At 32.9% G+C, this 14,325-nt stretch overlaps 2 protein-coding genes across 2 annotated transcripts; one reads left to right on the top strand and one right to left on the bottom strand.

Annotated features, from left to right (window-relative positions):
• Positions 1–1,750: 1,750 nt before the first annotated feature.
• On the bottom strand, positions 1,751–2,442 carry HELRODRAFT_175164 (hypothetical protein; the record flags this gene model as incomplete). The annotated part of the gene is made up of 2 exons (XM_009022599.1): positions 1,751–1,810; positions 2,104–2,442. 2 exons carry the CDS (start codon positions 2,440–2,442, stop codon positions 1,751–1,753), a joined length of 399 nt encoding a protein of 132 aa, XP_009020847.1.
• Positions 2,443–4,349: 1,907 nt separating this feature from the next.
• Positions 4,350–8,936, top strand: HELRODRAFT_82188 (hypothetical protein; the record flags this gene model as incomplete). The annotated part of the gene is made up of 3 exons (XM_009022598.1): positions 4,350–4,441; positions 6,547–6,609; positions 8,729–8,936. Coding segments are annotated over 3 exons (363 nt in total), but the record flags the coding sequence as incomplete, so codon positions are not given.
• Positions 8,937–14,325: the final 5,389 nt, after the last annotated feature.

The raw sequence follows: 14,325 nt of genomic DNA, 5'->3' as shown, positions 1-14,325 counted from the left end.
AAACATTCGGTAGAATTTATAGAATATTGTAAAAATTATGGTCTTTTACCAACATATATATATGTATATATACATTTATGTATACATATTATGCTATTAATATCATAATGAATTTCAACAAATTTCTCATTAATTTCAATAAATTGATAAACAGCCATCAAACTATTGTTTAAAAAAACGAAAGAATTATTGTAAAGTATTATAAGTTAAAAATTGGTAGATTTGATTAGCTCTACTTATGTTATAAAATATTAGAAATTATCGGTTTTTGTGTGTACAGAAAGATGCTACATCGATGGTGATTTGTTTAAGTTGCGTGGGCATTTATTTGTCAGTCAAACAGAAAGATGTGTCTGTGATTGATGGATTGATTAGAAACTTGTTTGCACTTGTGTTGAATGATGAAAGTTAGGTTTGTTGAAAGAAGGATAAAATATTTAAAGACTCTCGTTATCATCGTCATCATCTTCGTCGTCGTCATCACCATCCTCATCATCGTCATCGTCATATCATGCGGTTGGCTCTTTAATTAGGCAGCGATGATATATGAAGCGCAAACAGATTTGAGCCCAGGCTTACGTACGCGAACGTGTACGTGTAATATCGTACGAGTGTCCATCCATTTCTATGTACCTGCACTTCTATGGGTGTCCATTTTTGTGTACGTGTATATGGGATCGTTTTTTCGCATACGTGTATGTGCGTACGTGTTTGCAAGCAACCTAATGTATGCGTGTGTCTCTGCATGTGTGTTCAACTCACATTGTAATGCATTGTAGATTTGTAGAGCTGGTCATTTGGATTATCTCTAAACGTGTATCTAGACGTGTCGGTTGCGTTCCATCTTGTTAGATAGATACTATTTTGAAGGTTCCTGGAAAATTGTTTGCGATCGATACTGTTGACGGTTTGCAATGAACCAGTGGTGAGTCCCCAATTGAGAAAATTTTGTCTTTGCCCCAAATGAATCGTTTGTAACTTACCAAACTTCTCAGTCGACTTCTTTCGAAAATATTTCAATCGTAACTGGATTCAGTGGTTCTCGCTAATGATCTTGTGTGCTTCCTTCAATTTTCAACGGTACAGTTTTCCTTCGTAGTTTTTCTCATTATGTTTTGTCTTGACCATTTACTGTAGCATCAGTTTTATATGAAAAATTAAAAATTGATATGTCAGTAATTTCATATTGCGTTTTGAAGTTATTTGTTCATTTTTGTTTTTTAATTGTTTCTGATGTAAACTGAACACATTCTCGTCCGCCATATTGCTGATGTCACGAACGAGCACTAGTTGAGCCGCTCGCTCATTACATCAGGGTAATAGGTTGTACGGCTGTATTCATTGTATGTTCACTGTTTGTTCGTCGTATGTTCATTGTGTTTTCATCACATGTTCGTCAAATGTTCATTGCTCATCCATAGTATGTTTATTCTATGTTCTTTATTCATTTAAGTTTCTTTCTACGTTTATCAATTGTTCATCAAAGGTTCATCACGTGTTTGTTCAGTACATACGAACATTCAAATAAAAAAATTTTAAATTATGATATGTAGCCATGTTTGAAGACGTTCATATGACATTTCAATAGCTTTGTTGTCTGTAGATTCAAAATAAATCATTATGGATCAATTAGCCTGCTCTTTGTTTTTAAAACAAAACTTTGCCAGAGCATCTGGAGCGAAAGATGTTTATTTGAAGTTGGGGAAACCTGAGAGAGCCCTGATACCTAGAGCAAACATTCGAGATTTGTTCATGCTTCCTTCTTACACCTAGTACCTCTCATACATTCCAATGTTCGAATTTCGTTCACCTTGAAAAGTAAATGAAGTGCGAATAAAAACTTCCGCCTAATGACTTTTTTATTTTTTGAAGGAAAGTTTCAAATTATTCAGCCAATTAAATTTTTTGTGAAGAAATATTTGCTTCAACTCAATAATTACGAAACTTTCTTTTTAATATTTTTAAAGTAATTTTGAAATGTTTTCTAATGATTGTATGTTTTCGTTCCCTAGAATCAACTTTCCAAATAATTTATTTAAAAATATAATTATTTAAAAATTTAATTACAAAATTGTAAGGAAATGACAGAGAACGGAACTTTACCTGCAAGCCAGAAACGACTTTCGGTTTCGGTTTGACTTTGTTGGGATCGGACAGTGTGAGAGAAAGATAGCGATGGAAGCCGGATTGTTTGATGAAAGCAGGTTTCGATACTTCTTGCAAAAGGCAGGCCTTGGGTTTGTTTATTTGTGGTTTCTGTTGTTGTTGTTGCAGCTGTTGTTGTTGCTGGGGCTGCTTCAGTTTTTGTTGTTGTTGTAAAAATGACAAATCTCTTTGCACGTGTGTGAGATAATGTGCTTGTTCCACTTGAGAAGGTTCATGCGTTAGTGTGGAAATAGGTGTTGATATTGATATTATTGTTGTTGGAGTTGTCGTTGCCATTATTGTTGGTGTTGCAGTTGCGGTTGTTGTTGGTGTTGTATCGTTGCATGAATCCGAACCTAACAACGATGAATTGCTGCTCCAATTATCTGCCCCACCCACAACTTGATTAATATACTGCTGCTGACGCTCATGTTGTCGTTGTCGTCTAAGATATTGCTGGCGTTGTTGTGGCTGTTCCTGTTGTTGCTGCTGCTGTTGCTGTTGCTGAGACACTTGTCTACGCTGTTCTTGTCTAGACACGTTGCTGTTTTTAAAACTCATTTTCTCAACAGATCTAGGATTGAAGTCGATAATTTATTAAGCAGATTGATTAAAAGTAAAATTATACTGATGAATATTAAATGTGAAATTTATTAATCCATGAAATCGAACACGTTTAATATGGCGAAAGTCTTTTACGATGAATTAATTTGCTCGACTATATCTGCTACATTCCCATAGCAATCTCTTTAAGAACTGATAATGTCTATTGTGAATTTAAAATAATATATAGCTTCATAATAAGATTGAAATCATCTAAAAATCATATTATTAATAATAAATAAAAAAAAACAAAAATAGATAGAATAAAAAATGATAAAAAAAGGAATTTATATTCTTCCACTTTCAACACATATTGGCGTGACAAAATCGCCACCTCCCACATAAGGGGTTGTCGGTCTAGTCCGCACAACCTGCAAACAATTCCATTGTTGCCAGTGAATCTTTTTAAATTTGATTGACAATTCTATTGTGAATTGCACTGTTTATTCTCTGGTTTATTCTGTTCATTCCCTTGGTTTATTATTTTTATTACTCCGTTTGCACCGTCATCTTTTTGACGACGGTGTAATGTGCGTATTATCTTCTTTGACATGTATCATGTTTACGTGTGTGTGTGTGTGCGTGCGTGCGCGCGCGCGTGGGTGTGTGTGTGTGGATACGTTTAAATGTATTAGTTGATATATTAAACATATCTTGAATGATTTATTTTTATCCAGAGCCGATCTAGCGGCAACATTAACGAGGCCTTAATTTGAAATTTGACGGGTGGGCCAAAAACTACCATGTTTTTATTGATGTGACAAAAATCAGACTGGCAATCTTTTTTTTCCCTATTGCGCAAATATTTTTAATCAATTTTCTACTTGAAACGGTTTCCCAGTGTGAAAGCTGAAAAGTGATTTTTCATAAAGATACTGCTTTGTAACTTGGGGGTGGCCCTCCAAGTTCTAACACACACACACACACAACAACACCAAATTTATACAGATAAACACATACACAACCACATAAATACTCACACGTACACTCATACAGGCATACGCACGTACACACGTAAACATCACATACGCACGTACACACTTTCTATTTGCAGACACACTGCATATACACACACGCACACTCGCACGCACATGCATCACACACACACATGAGTATACTTTTGGAGAAAATAAGAAGGTTTGTTTGAGACAGATAGAGCCAAATGAATGGTTTCTGCCTGACCAGTTAAGATGGCAGGGACCTGTTTGCAATTTGTTTGTTTGCATGCCTCATCCTAATGTTTTTTGCATTTGTGTGTGTGTGTGTGTGGTGTGTGTGTGTGTGAGTTTTTATTTTAGTTTTATATATGTTTCTTGAATATTTGTTTGTAGGTTCCATTGTTTGGCTTTCATACGTTGTTTGTTCTTGTGTATGCCTAAACGCTAGTGTTTATATTTGTGTATTTAAATATTTGTTTGCATGTTTATATTTAATTTAATTACATTTGGCTGCGTTTGGTTATACGTTTAAATAAGCATGCATTTATTTACACTAGAAATCTGTTCGTTTGGTTCCTTACGGATGTGTCCATTTCGAACCTAAAAGTTGTTTGAGTTTATGTTTTTGTCTCTTTTTAATCGTTTATTGATTTATCTGATTGTTGTACGCACGAATGCCTGTGTGTGCGTGCGTGGTTTGTGTGTGTGTGTGTAATTGTGTGTGTATATATATGTGTGTGTGCGTGCGTGCATGAGTCTTTCCATTCGTTTGCTTGTCTGTTTGTTCGTTCATGCATAAGAATGTGAAACATTTGTTTTCTATGCAGACTGTGTTGTCAACATTTTCTCTACAAGAAAATGTTGCAATGTGTTGGAATTTATTTTACATTTGTTTTGACATTTATTTTTTTTTATTCATTCATTCATTTATTCGTTCGTTCGTTCGTTCGTTTGTTCGTTTGTTCGTTTGTTCGTTCATTCGTTCATTCATCAATTTTTTTAGTTTTTTTATTATAAGTATGTTCCCATTCAATTACTTTCTTTTAATTTCATAACATTGTCAATGGCGGTCAATCACATTTGTTATTTTGTACTTTTTCCACCACAACTGCTTTTATAGTTACTACTCCTCTTACAACTACGTACAACGAAATATGCTGCAACAACATGCTAAAACTCCAGTCAACTGGCAGGCCTTAGACGGAAGGGTCATTTGGCACGGACCTCCAATTATTATTATTATTATTATTATTATATTTGTTGTTGTTTTTTTATTAAAGGCCTTTAGAAAAAGGTTTCCAAAATGATATTATGAAACAGTGAAATGAAATAAATTTGTACCGACCGAGTTTTACAACGTGCAAGTGTGTTTAGTATTGAAATCAGTTTACTTTTTAAAACTTTTATTTAATTGAAAAGAAAATCTTATTATTTACTGTAGCAGATTTTGTTTAATAAGTTAGGCGTCACATATTATCAGTCAGTCAGTAATTATAAAAAATTTATAATGGTAATAAAAAATTTATTACAAATGAACCGCTTAATATTAATTGGAAAGACATGCGGAAATAAATACAAATGTCAAGGTCACATGCATCATTTGCATAATATGAATATTTATTATTACTAGATCTTCATTAATTGCATGCCAACGTTGATAGACGTATTTGTCATCCAGTCATTCCTAGTGTTGTGTAAGTAATGTACGCACATACACACACACACATACATACATTAGCTACAATTTAAAATTATCAACCCACTACGTAGTTATATATATGAGCATTTGTTTATTAATTTTTAGAAAAATCACAATGCATCATTTGCATAATATGAATATTTATTATTACTAGATTTTTATTAATTGCATGCCAGCGTTGATAGACGTATTTGTCTATCCTAATCTATTAGTTTATCCTAATCATAACGTGTTTTGGCATCTGTTGCATATAAAGTACACTGAAAATTACATAAGTCTAAGATGTTTGTGTTTGTTATAAATTACTTGTTACTTGGGGCAAGTACAAGGGAACCAGCCGTAACAAAAAACAAACCATAACTTTATTATTTAAGCAGTCGCAAACTCCTTGTTCAAGGTTTTACAATCTAAAAAATAGTAATCTCGAAATATGCAGTCAATTAGAAATATTTTTCTTTAACAATTCTATCAGAGGAAAATTTTTTAAAATAAGTCTTAAGCCTGATGAATTCCTTTTAAAAGAACTTTTTAAGTATAGTTGTCGGCTGGTGGACTAACGCGTAAAGCGGGCAGATACATTATATTTGTTGGTTTGCTGGTCAGTTAGTTACTATTAATACATTATATTTGTTGGTTTGCTGGTCAGTTAGTTGTTACATACATCATATTTGTTGGCAATGAAACGGCACATGTTAAAATTATATCAAATTAAACTAGAAACCTTTAAAAAGCAGAAACTATTTTACATGATGTGAACACTGAACAAGCAGCATTAACGTTACTAGGAGCGACAATAACATTAGCAATGCAGACATCAATCAGTTGACAGTAACGACAGTAACGGGAAATATAAAGACGTTAATACAGTACGTTACAGCAGAAACGAGCAGCAACAAAAACACGAACAAGGACACGAAGAAAGACAACAAAAGCAATAAGGAGTGCCGACAATAATAATTTCAACAGCATGTTGCCACAAAATATGTTTGCCGACTGCTCGTTATTTAATGTGTCAGGAAGACTGCAAACACATTCCTCCAGCATTGTTCTTCTTGTGATGTAGATATACATGCGCCAATAAGCATTATTAAATATCTCTTTGTTGCATGGCCATCTTGTTCGAGCACTTAGGCTTGTGTATCTTGTAGAGATTCTGTTGAGTGTATCTGTGTGCGTGTATCTCTGTGTGTGTGTGTGCTTGTGTATGTACGTGTGCACGTGTGTGTATGTCCAAATATGCGGATGAACACGACAATGCTGTTGTGTTTTTGCTTTGATGAAATAAGCTGAACATTTTTTCAGCGCTGAACTCGTAAACTGCAAAATTTATTCAAATGATTGTATTTCTGTTATGCGCTTTTGAAAAGTTTATTTAAAAAGCGCTATATAAATGATCACAATAATAATAATAATAACAACAACAACAATTGATTTTGTTTGACAACAAAGAGGATGTTAGTGATGTGGTGTACATGCATTAGTGCGCCCGCGTGAATGATCGGCGCAACTCGCTGACTGCCTACAAACAAAATGGGAAAAAATCCAAATGAAGCGTAGGCGTGCGGTTTGTTTCGTGTTCATGGTAATAATCACTACGCATGCATGTATGCGTGTTCGGAAGGCTAGGTCTCTTGCACTCCATAACGATTTGAAGTCATGCTCCTTAATGACGACGATGATGTCACGGTCGGTGATGATGACGACGATGACGATGATGACGTCATGACGATGATGATAAAAATGAAGTCAAACAAAGAAGAAAATGATGACGAGGTGCAAGTGATGAGTGGCATGGCGATAATGGCGGAAATTAGGATGATTGTGATATTTGTGAAGTCATGAATCTGCATTAATGGACAATGAGAGAAAAATAAACAAAAAATTTCGTGAAAAATTTCGGCAGTCGAAAAATAAAAACAATTTCTGAGACGCAATTCTTGGAAGAAAATTCTGCGCAGTTGATATACGCACACGAATTGTTGGTGCTTCGCGAATAAAGATGGCGCACATTTTGAGAATCACAAACAAGAATAACCCTCAAAATAAGTTATCCTCTTTTGGCTGAATTTCGATATGAATGTCAATATTGTCTTGGACACGTGGTTTGGTGTTAAATTAATGAATGTTTAAAATTAAAGTGATCATAACATATATTTTTCTATAAATCGCTTTCCGGTTCTTGAAAGGAGGACAAGAGAATTTTATTAGGAAAACTTCAAGCCATCTCCATGTCTAATGTTAATGAAAGTTTTACGGCTTATTTCTTGTGAGTATTTGTACAGCGTCTTTCCCAACTATCTAAGAGCCAAATTATTTTATTTACAAATTAAAATTGCTTGTCAATAAACTAGTTTTTTTTTAGTTTTAAATATTTGTAAACATAAACAAAATTGTTAAAAAATAATTTTTCGAACAATTTCAAAGTCTGATATAAAAAAAATATTTGAGAATTGAGATTATCTCGCGTGAGCACCACCACGCTGTCCGTCGTCCACTCGTTTGACTCAGCTCTTGAGATCCTTTTTTTAACATCAGATGTTAATACTGATCAGATGATAACATTGATCAGATGTTAATATTGATCAGATGTTAATACTGATCAGATGTTAACATTGATTAGATGTTAACATTGATTTGCAGCCCACTCAATTCACGTGGGCACATCCTTTGTGAAACTGTTGAGCGCTTTAACATCAGTGATACATTAATTGAACTTTAATTTCCAACAACACATCTTCTTACAGAACATTGACAATAATTCCGTTATGCTAAGCTTAGATTCACCGTTACAAGAATTGTAAACTGGCTAACAACTAACATTAATACAACAACAAATTGTTTCAAGTTGATTGGTTGTATTATCCAGATGTCCTAGTCAGTTAGTTGACCAAAGTAAGCAAGTAAATTCAGCGGTGGACAGGCAGCTTTGTAAATGATGTGAGAGAATAAAAAAATTTGATTGTCAAAATAATTTGTGTTGCCCGTGTTGAAGTAATAAATTATAGGATTGATTGAATGTTGTTTTAATGAATTAATAAATGAATGAATGTACAGTTTCTGCAGGTGCTATGATAGTGTCAAGCTTAATTTAATTATTTTATATAAGCATTAGCAATACTTTTTAAAACATTCAGCAGGAAGAAGAATGTTGCGACTGTTGAAGATTGGAAAGACACGACAGCCACAAGACCCACAACTGAGTATTTATGCAAGGTGATGGATATTTTGATAGTAAAAATTTTAAGAGTTGTTAAAATGGCTTCAAGTGCAGCGTATAAAATGCTCATCTGCTTCAAACTGCTGCTTTAATGCTCGGTGGAACATCAACTGGTCATGTATGCAGTTTTGTCGGTGTATGCAATTACTTCATTGTATGCAGTTACTTCATTGTATGCAGTTACGTCAGTGTATGCAGTTACTTCAGTGTATGCAGTTGCGTCATTATATGCAGTTACTTCATTGTATGCAGTTACTTCATTGTATGCAGTTGCATTCTAAATTTTATAGTTAACTCAATTTTTCGTTATATAGGACATAAGAGAGAAGAATAGCGAGAGAATTGAGTGGATAGTGAGCGAGGAAGATAAGAGAAGAACAGGGTGAAGACATTCCAGAAAATATTTACATAGATGCATACGCGTGCATGTAAACGCGTGCACACACGCATACACTTGTGCGTACGTGCGTACACCAGTTTATTCGTATGTATAGTCATAAAAATGTACGTACGTATGCACAAACGTATACAAAACTTTCACTGTTTGTATGAATGTATGGAATGTATGGAGAGATGTACTGAGCCAGACACAATATTCCCTGCGCGCATGCAGGGTTTGCTTGCGTTGCTTATTTGTGCGTACCTTTGCTTCTACGTATACGCTCCTTTGTATATGTGGCTTCAATTGTATGCTTTTGTATCAAAACGTTTGTATGTATTTTTGTATGTGTTGGATATGTGCACAAGCTGTGTTTGTGTACGCGTCTTTACGTATTAGTATGTGTACTTATATGTGTATACATGTTGGCGTGTTGAATATAAAATTATGCGTATAAATGATTGCGTAGGGTGACATATTTTGTCAGAGTACCATGCATTACTTATGTGCGTGCATTCGTGTGCGTGTGCGTGTGTGTGTGCGTGGCTTTTCAGATATTTCTCTGCTTTCGTGAGGTATGTGTTTTGTATAGGTGCATGTACGCTCGTGGTCATCCGTGTACATGAATGATGTTATGTGTGTTGTAAATGTACTTTAATAGAAACTTGACAGTATTTACTTTTGCATTAAAACAAATTATAGAAATCAATAAATATTTATATAATATCAAGCTCAAACACTTATTCTATATTTATTTTGAATGAAGTTTAATTTGAACAAGCAGCAATTAAAATAGAAGCTTATATTTCCGATTCATCCACCCAGTCTGTCCGCTTTTTGGTATCTGAACTAGGTTTCAAAGTTCTGATGTTTGCCTGCACTTGTTGCACAGACATCAAACAAAACAAGATATATTGTGAATCTCTTTCTCTCTCTTACTCTCTCTTTCTCTTTCTCTCTCTCTTACTCTCTCTTTCTCTCTCACTCTCTCTCAGCTTGTTTTCTTAGAAAAAGGTCTTCAGCGTTTTTGTTCGATTGAAATTTAATAATTTTACTTTAAATTTCACGAAGCATATAAGCCAATATAATGAAATAAAATTTCCACAACTGCATAGAACATTACTCATCTCTACGGAGCGATACAAATGTGCTAAATGGCATTTTATGGGGTACGAGCAGGTATTGACAAGTGTAAATAAAAAAGTTACGCCATTGAACTGGCGTGCAGAAATTTATTAGCACCTCTCAGGCCATGATTCATGCTGCTGTGACGTGTCATTATATAATCGTCTCACATAAAAATGATGGTTTTAACGTTTTTTTAATTTGTCCATTATTAATATTACCCCGTGTCATATTTCCTATTTTACTGTTTTTCTGTTTTGATTAGCGCTAACAATTGTCCTTAAATGATTAATTTCATGGAGGGTATAGATTGTTTCAAAATGAATTATTTACAATTTTCTCACGTGAAAGCCAAATAAGCATATCAAGCTTGAACTGCGCGCATAATAATTAAGAAAAACGAGGTTTGGAGAATGAAGTGTTTTTTTCTTCAATGATTAACATAAGAAAATTAAATTAATGACACGGCAAATAAATTAATGAGCTAAATGTGATTACACATTGGCGTATAATAAATTAAATAAATTAAGCCAATTAAGGTTAATCAATTTTTTTTTTCTTCATTTCAGCAAAACCGTTATTTTTATACCTACAAATATTTTTCTATAATAAATTAGTTTGTATCTCACCTTATAAGATCAGATTGCCAAAAAGATATTTAACAAATAATTAAATATATATATAAACGATTAAATTGGAAAATTTGAATATAACAAATAAATTCTGCTCTCATTTATATATGATAACATTAATTCAAATTACGATAATTAATAACATCTATTTGGCTACTTCAAGCAATTTTAAGAATAATTAGTAGAGATACATATACGAATTTTGAAATTAAAATTTCATAAAAAATTAACTCCAAACAATTTTAATGAACTTTGCTTAAAATTTATTAAAATAATTCATAGAAAGTAATCTAAACGATTTTAATAAACTTTGCTTTAAATTTAATAAAATAATATCTAAACGTTTTTATACAGAATCCTAAATGGCCGCCAAGAAAATCAACAACACGCACAGAACCCGGGCCGAAAAAACCTTAAATCTTATTGACCGGGCAAGACAGCATTAAAACTTTCTTCAACATATCTGCCGGCTTGCGCTGTACGCATTCATATATGCGTATATGTGTGCACAATGTATGTATGCGAGTATGCGTATATGTTATGTTATGTGTATGCGTGTATGTATGCATTTGTATATACGACGACATAATGTAACGCGTATTCCAACAAACGCTCTCATAATTTCAAGAATTATTCCCGCTCTGTTTAACTGGTAAAGTTTGCATGGGCCAACGTATTTCATTTGCTTCTCTCGACAGTTTTTTGACCGATTTCATGAATACGTGGTTAAGTAATTATGTTACAGTGTTATGTATCAATATGTGGGCAAACTTACATTGTATATATTCTACTTATAATTTTATTCAATTTTTTTATTAATTTAATTTTCATATTTATTCATTTATTTATATTTATTTAGCTGTAATTTGTAATCAACATAATATGACATGAAAAGAAAAAAAATTATCTAAGATATATTATATATTGTGATTTCAAAAATTTACAATAAAATTCAAATTTTTTTTTATATTTCAATTCAATTTCGAAAATTCAAATAAATTTTTATATGTTCGTAAGATAGACACACGGACACATACATACTAAAACGTACTCTCTCTCTCTCTCTCTCTCTCTCTCTCTCTCTCTCTCTCTCTCTCTCTTTCTCACACACACATATAGATAATACACACACACACAGATACACTTACATACAGAAAGACATTGTTTGATAAAACTTTTTGTATGAATGATTCACGTGATCGTACCATACTTGTAATGTATAAATCACTTAAATATTTTGAAATTGAAAACTCAATCACTTTTGAAAGTGTGAAATACGGATAAATCATTGCTGTTCTCAGTTCATGTAGGTAGTCTGGATATTATTTGTTGTGTACCTACCTTTAGACTTACCCGATATTTTAATTAATCACAGATTTTTGAATTTTTGACTAATTTACATGAGATACACAAATTTCTACATTTTGATCAAATTTTTTTTAACCTGTTAGCAATTAATGACTGCAGTTTTGAACAGTTTTATGTTGTTTTTTCAAATAAACTTCTTCATTTGTAAGAAACCAAAAATTTTAACAAAAATTTTATTTGCGAATCAAAAATAATTTTTTGTTAAAAAAATGTACTACTACTACTAATTTTCATGGTTTTAGGCCAGACATTTATGCATAAGCAAAATCGTTCACATTAAAAAATTAATTTGAAAAGAAGAACAATTCAAGCGAAATAAACGCAGAGACTGTCAGCTAAAGACATCTCAAACAAACACACATACACCATTTTAAACAAGCTCAAACATACACACATACACCAAGCTCAAACATACACACATACACAAAATAAACTCACGCGTCACACACACACGCATCAACACCACATCGGAACAAGGAGTAAGAAGTAAAACAAACCAAGCAGACAAATTCATATTGATGCACACAAGTTGGCATTCCTCGCGTTGAAAAAATGTTGATTACATAATTATATTTGCATGTGAATTCGTATGAGGAAGGGGAATGTGACAGGAACACGGACAGATTGACAAACAGACAGGCAAATATACAGACAGACAGACAAACAGATATACAGGCTTGCAGATATACAGACAGACAAACAGATATACAGACTAGCAGATATACAGACAGATACATAGACAAGTGTAAAAGCAGATATAGCAACAGATATACAGACAGACACACATATGCTTACCGATATACAGACAAATATATAAACACAAACAAACGAATAGACAATTTAGAATGATGCCTGTTTAACTAAGTTGGTGATCAAACTCCACATCGTGTTCAATTCATTCATCTATCAAATTGTTCATACACGAGAATATCTTATCTTTGCTTGAGGTATATTTTCATTTATATTTTATCTATAGTTATATATTTTAAAAATTTCTTAGTAAACCATATTATTTTCATATTAAAAATACCATTCACCAGGCAATCAAAATCTTCAGAAGTAGAACTGTAGTAGAACTGCAAAAAACACAGCACCGAGATATCCAACATTAACATAGCAATGATGGTATTTGCACTTTGTCACTCATGTCAGAATGGAAATAGGAAAGTTATACGGTGATAACAGATATTAATGATGTCTACGATTATCAAGGCAAGTGATAACGATGATGGCATTAATGATAATGATAATAATAATAATAATAATAATAATAATAATAATAATAATAATAATAATAATAATAATAATAATAATAATAATTACAAAATGATTGCAGCAACAAAAGCAATGGCAAGACAATGGTAACAATTGAAATAACTATAACAATAATGACAACAACAATAACAACAACAACGACAACGATGGCACTAATAACAATAACGTCATTGACGACTTGCTGAGAAATATCGAAATGATGACGTTTGAGCAACGTTAATTAGGCTGCAATATGATGAATTGCACTTGTTTGTAGTTAATGAAGTGTTCATCGTTGCCGTGTCTTCGGTCTTCGCGGATGATGACGACGACGATGACGATGAAAAAAAAAAGAGATGATGAAGATGATGAAAGTGATAATGGTGAGTATGTGAGTGTTTGTATGAATTTGGATTTCTGCGTTTGCCCCTAGGGATGTGTGTGTGTGTGCGTGTGTGTGTGTGTGTCTTTGTTTGTGTGTGTGTACTGTATATACATGATATATTTGAGTTTGTTCGCATTTTAATGTTAGTCTTGCATGCATTTCTCACGAGAACACGGCTTTCTTCATTTCTACATAAAAACCGATTCCACGAAATTAAAATGTTTTTTTAAGTTATAGAAGTTTATTCATAAGAATAAATACATAAATAAATATTTATTTAGCTTAAATTTGCACGCAAAATTTATTTCCAAAAAAAAACCGAATTTCGGAGTAAAAGCTCAATTTGTTTTTAATTGTTTGAAATTTCTGAGTCCAAAATCAACGACGCTGGAGTGAAGGTGTGGCAAGTTGTTTCCTGGAAGATCTAATTGAAAAGAAATTATTTTCATCCAGACAAAACTCTAAGTTGGTTTCGTGATTTGTAATAAATATTTCATTGAGGAAAGACAAAAAACAAAAAAATTGAAAAGTAAAAGTGAGAAAGAAATATAGTGAAAAAAACAGACTTCTAACAGCAATT

The sequence above is a fragment of the Helobdella robusta genome (assembly GCF_000326865.2).
Source record: "Helobdella robusta unplaced genomic scaffold HELROscaffold_32, whole genome shotgun sequence".
In the NCBI taxonomy this organism is placed as follows: domain Eukaryota; kingdom Metazoa; phylum Annelida; class Clitellata; order Rhynchobdellida; family Glossiphoniidae; genus Helobdella; species Helobdella robusta.
This window is presented reverse-complemented; position numbering and strand designations above follow the sequence as displayed.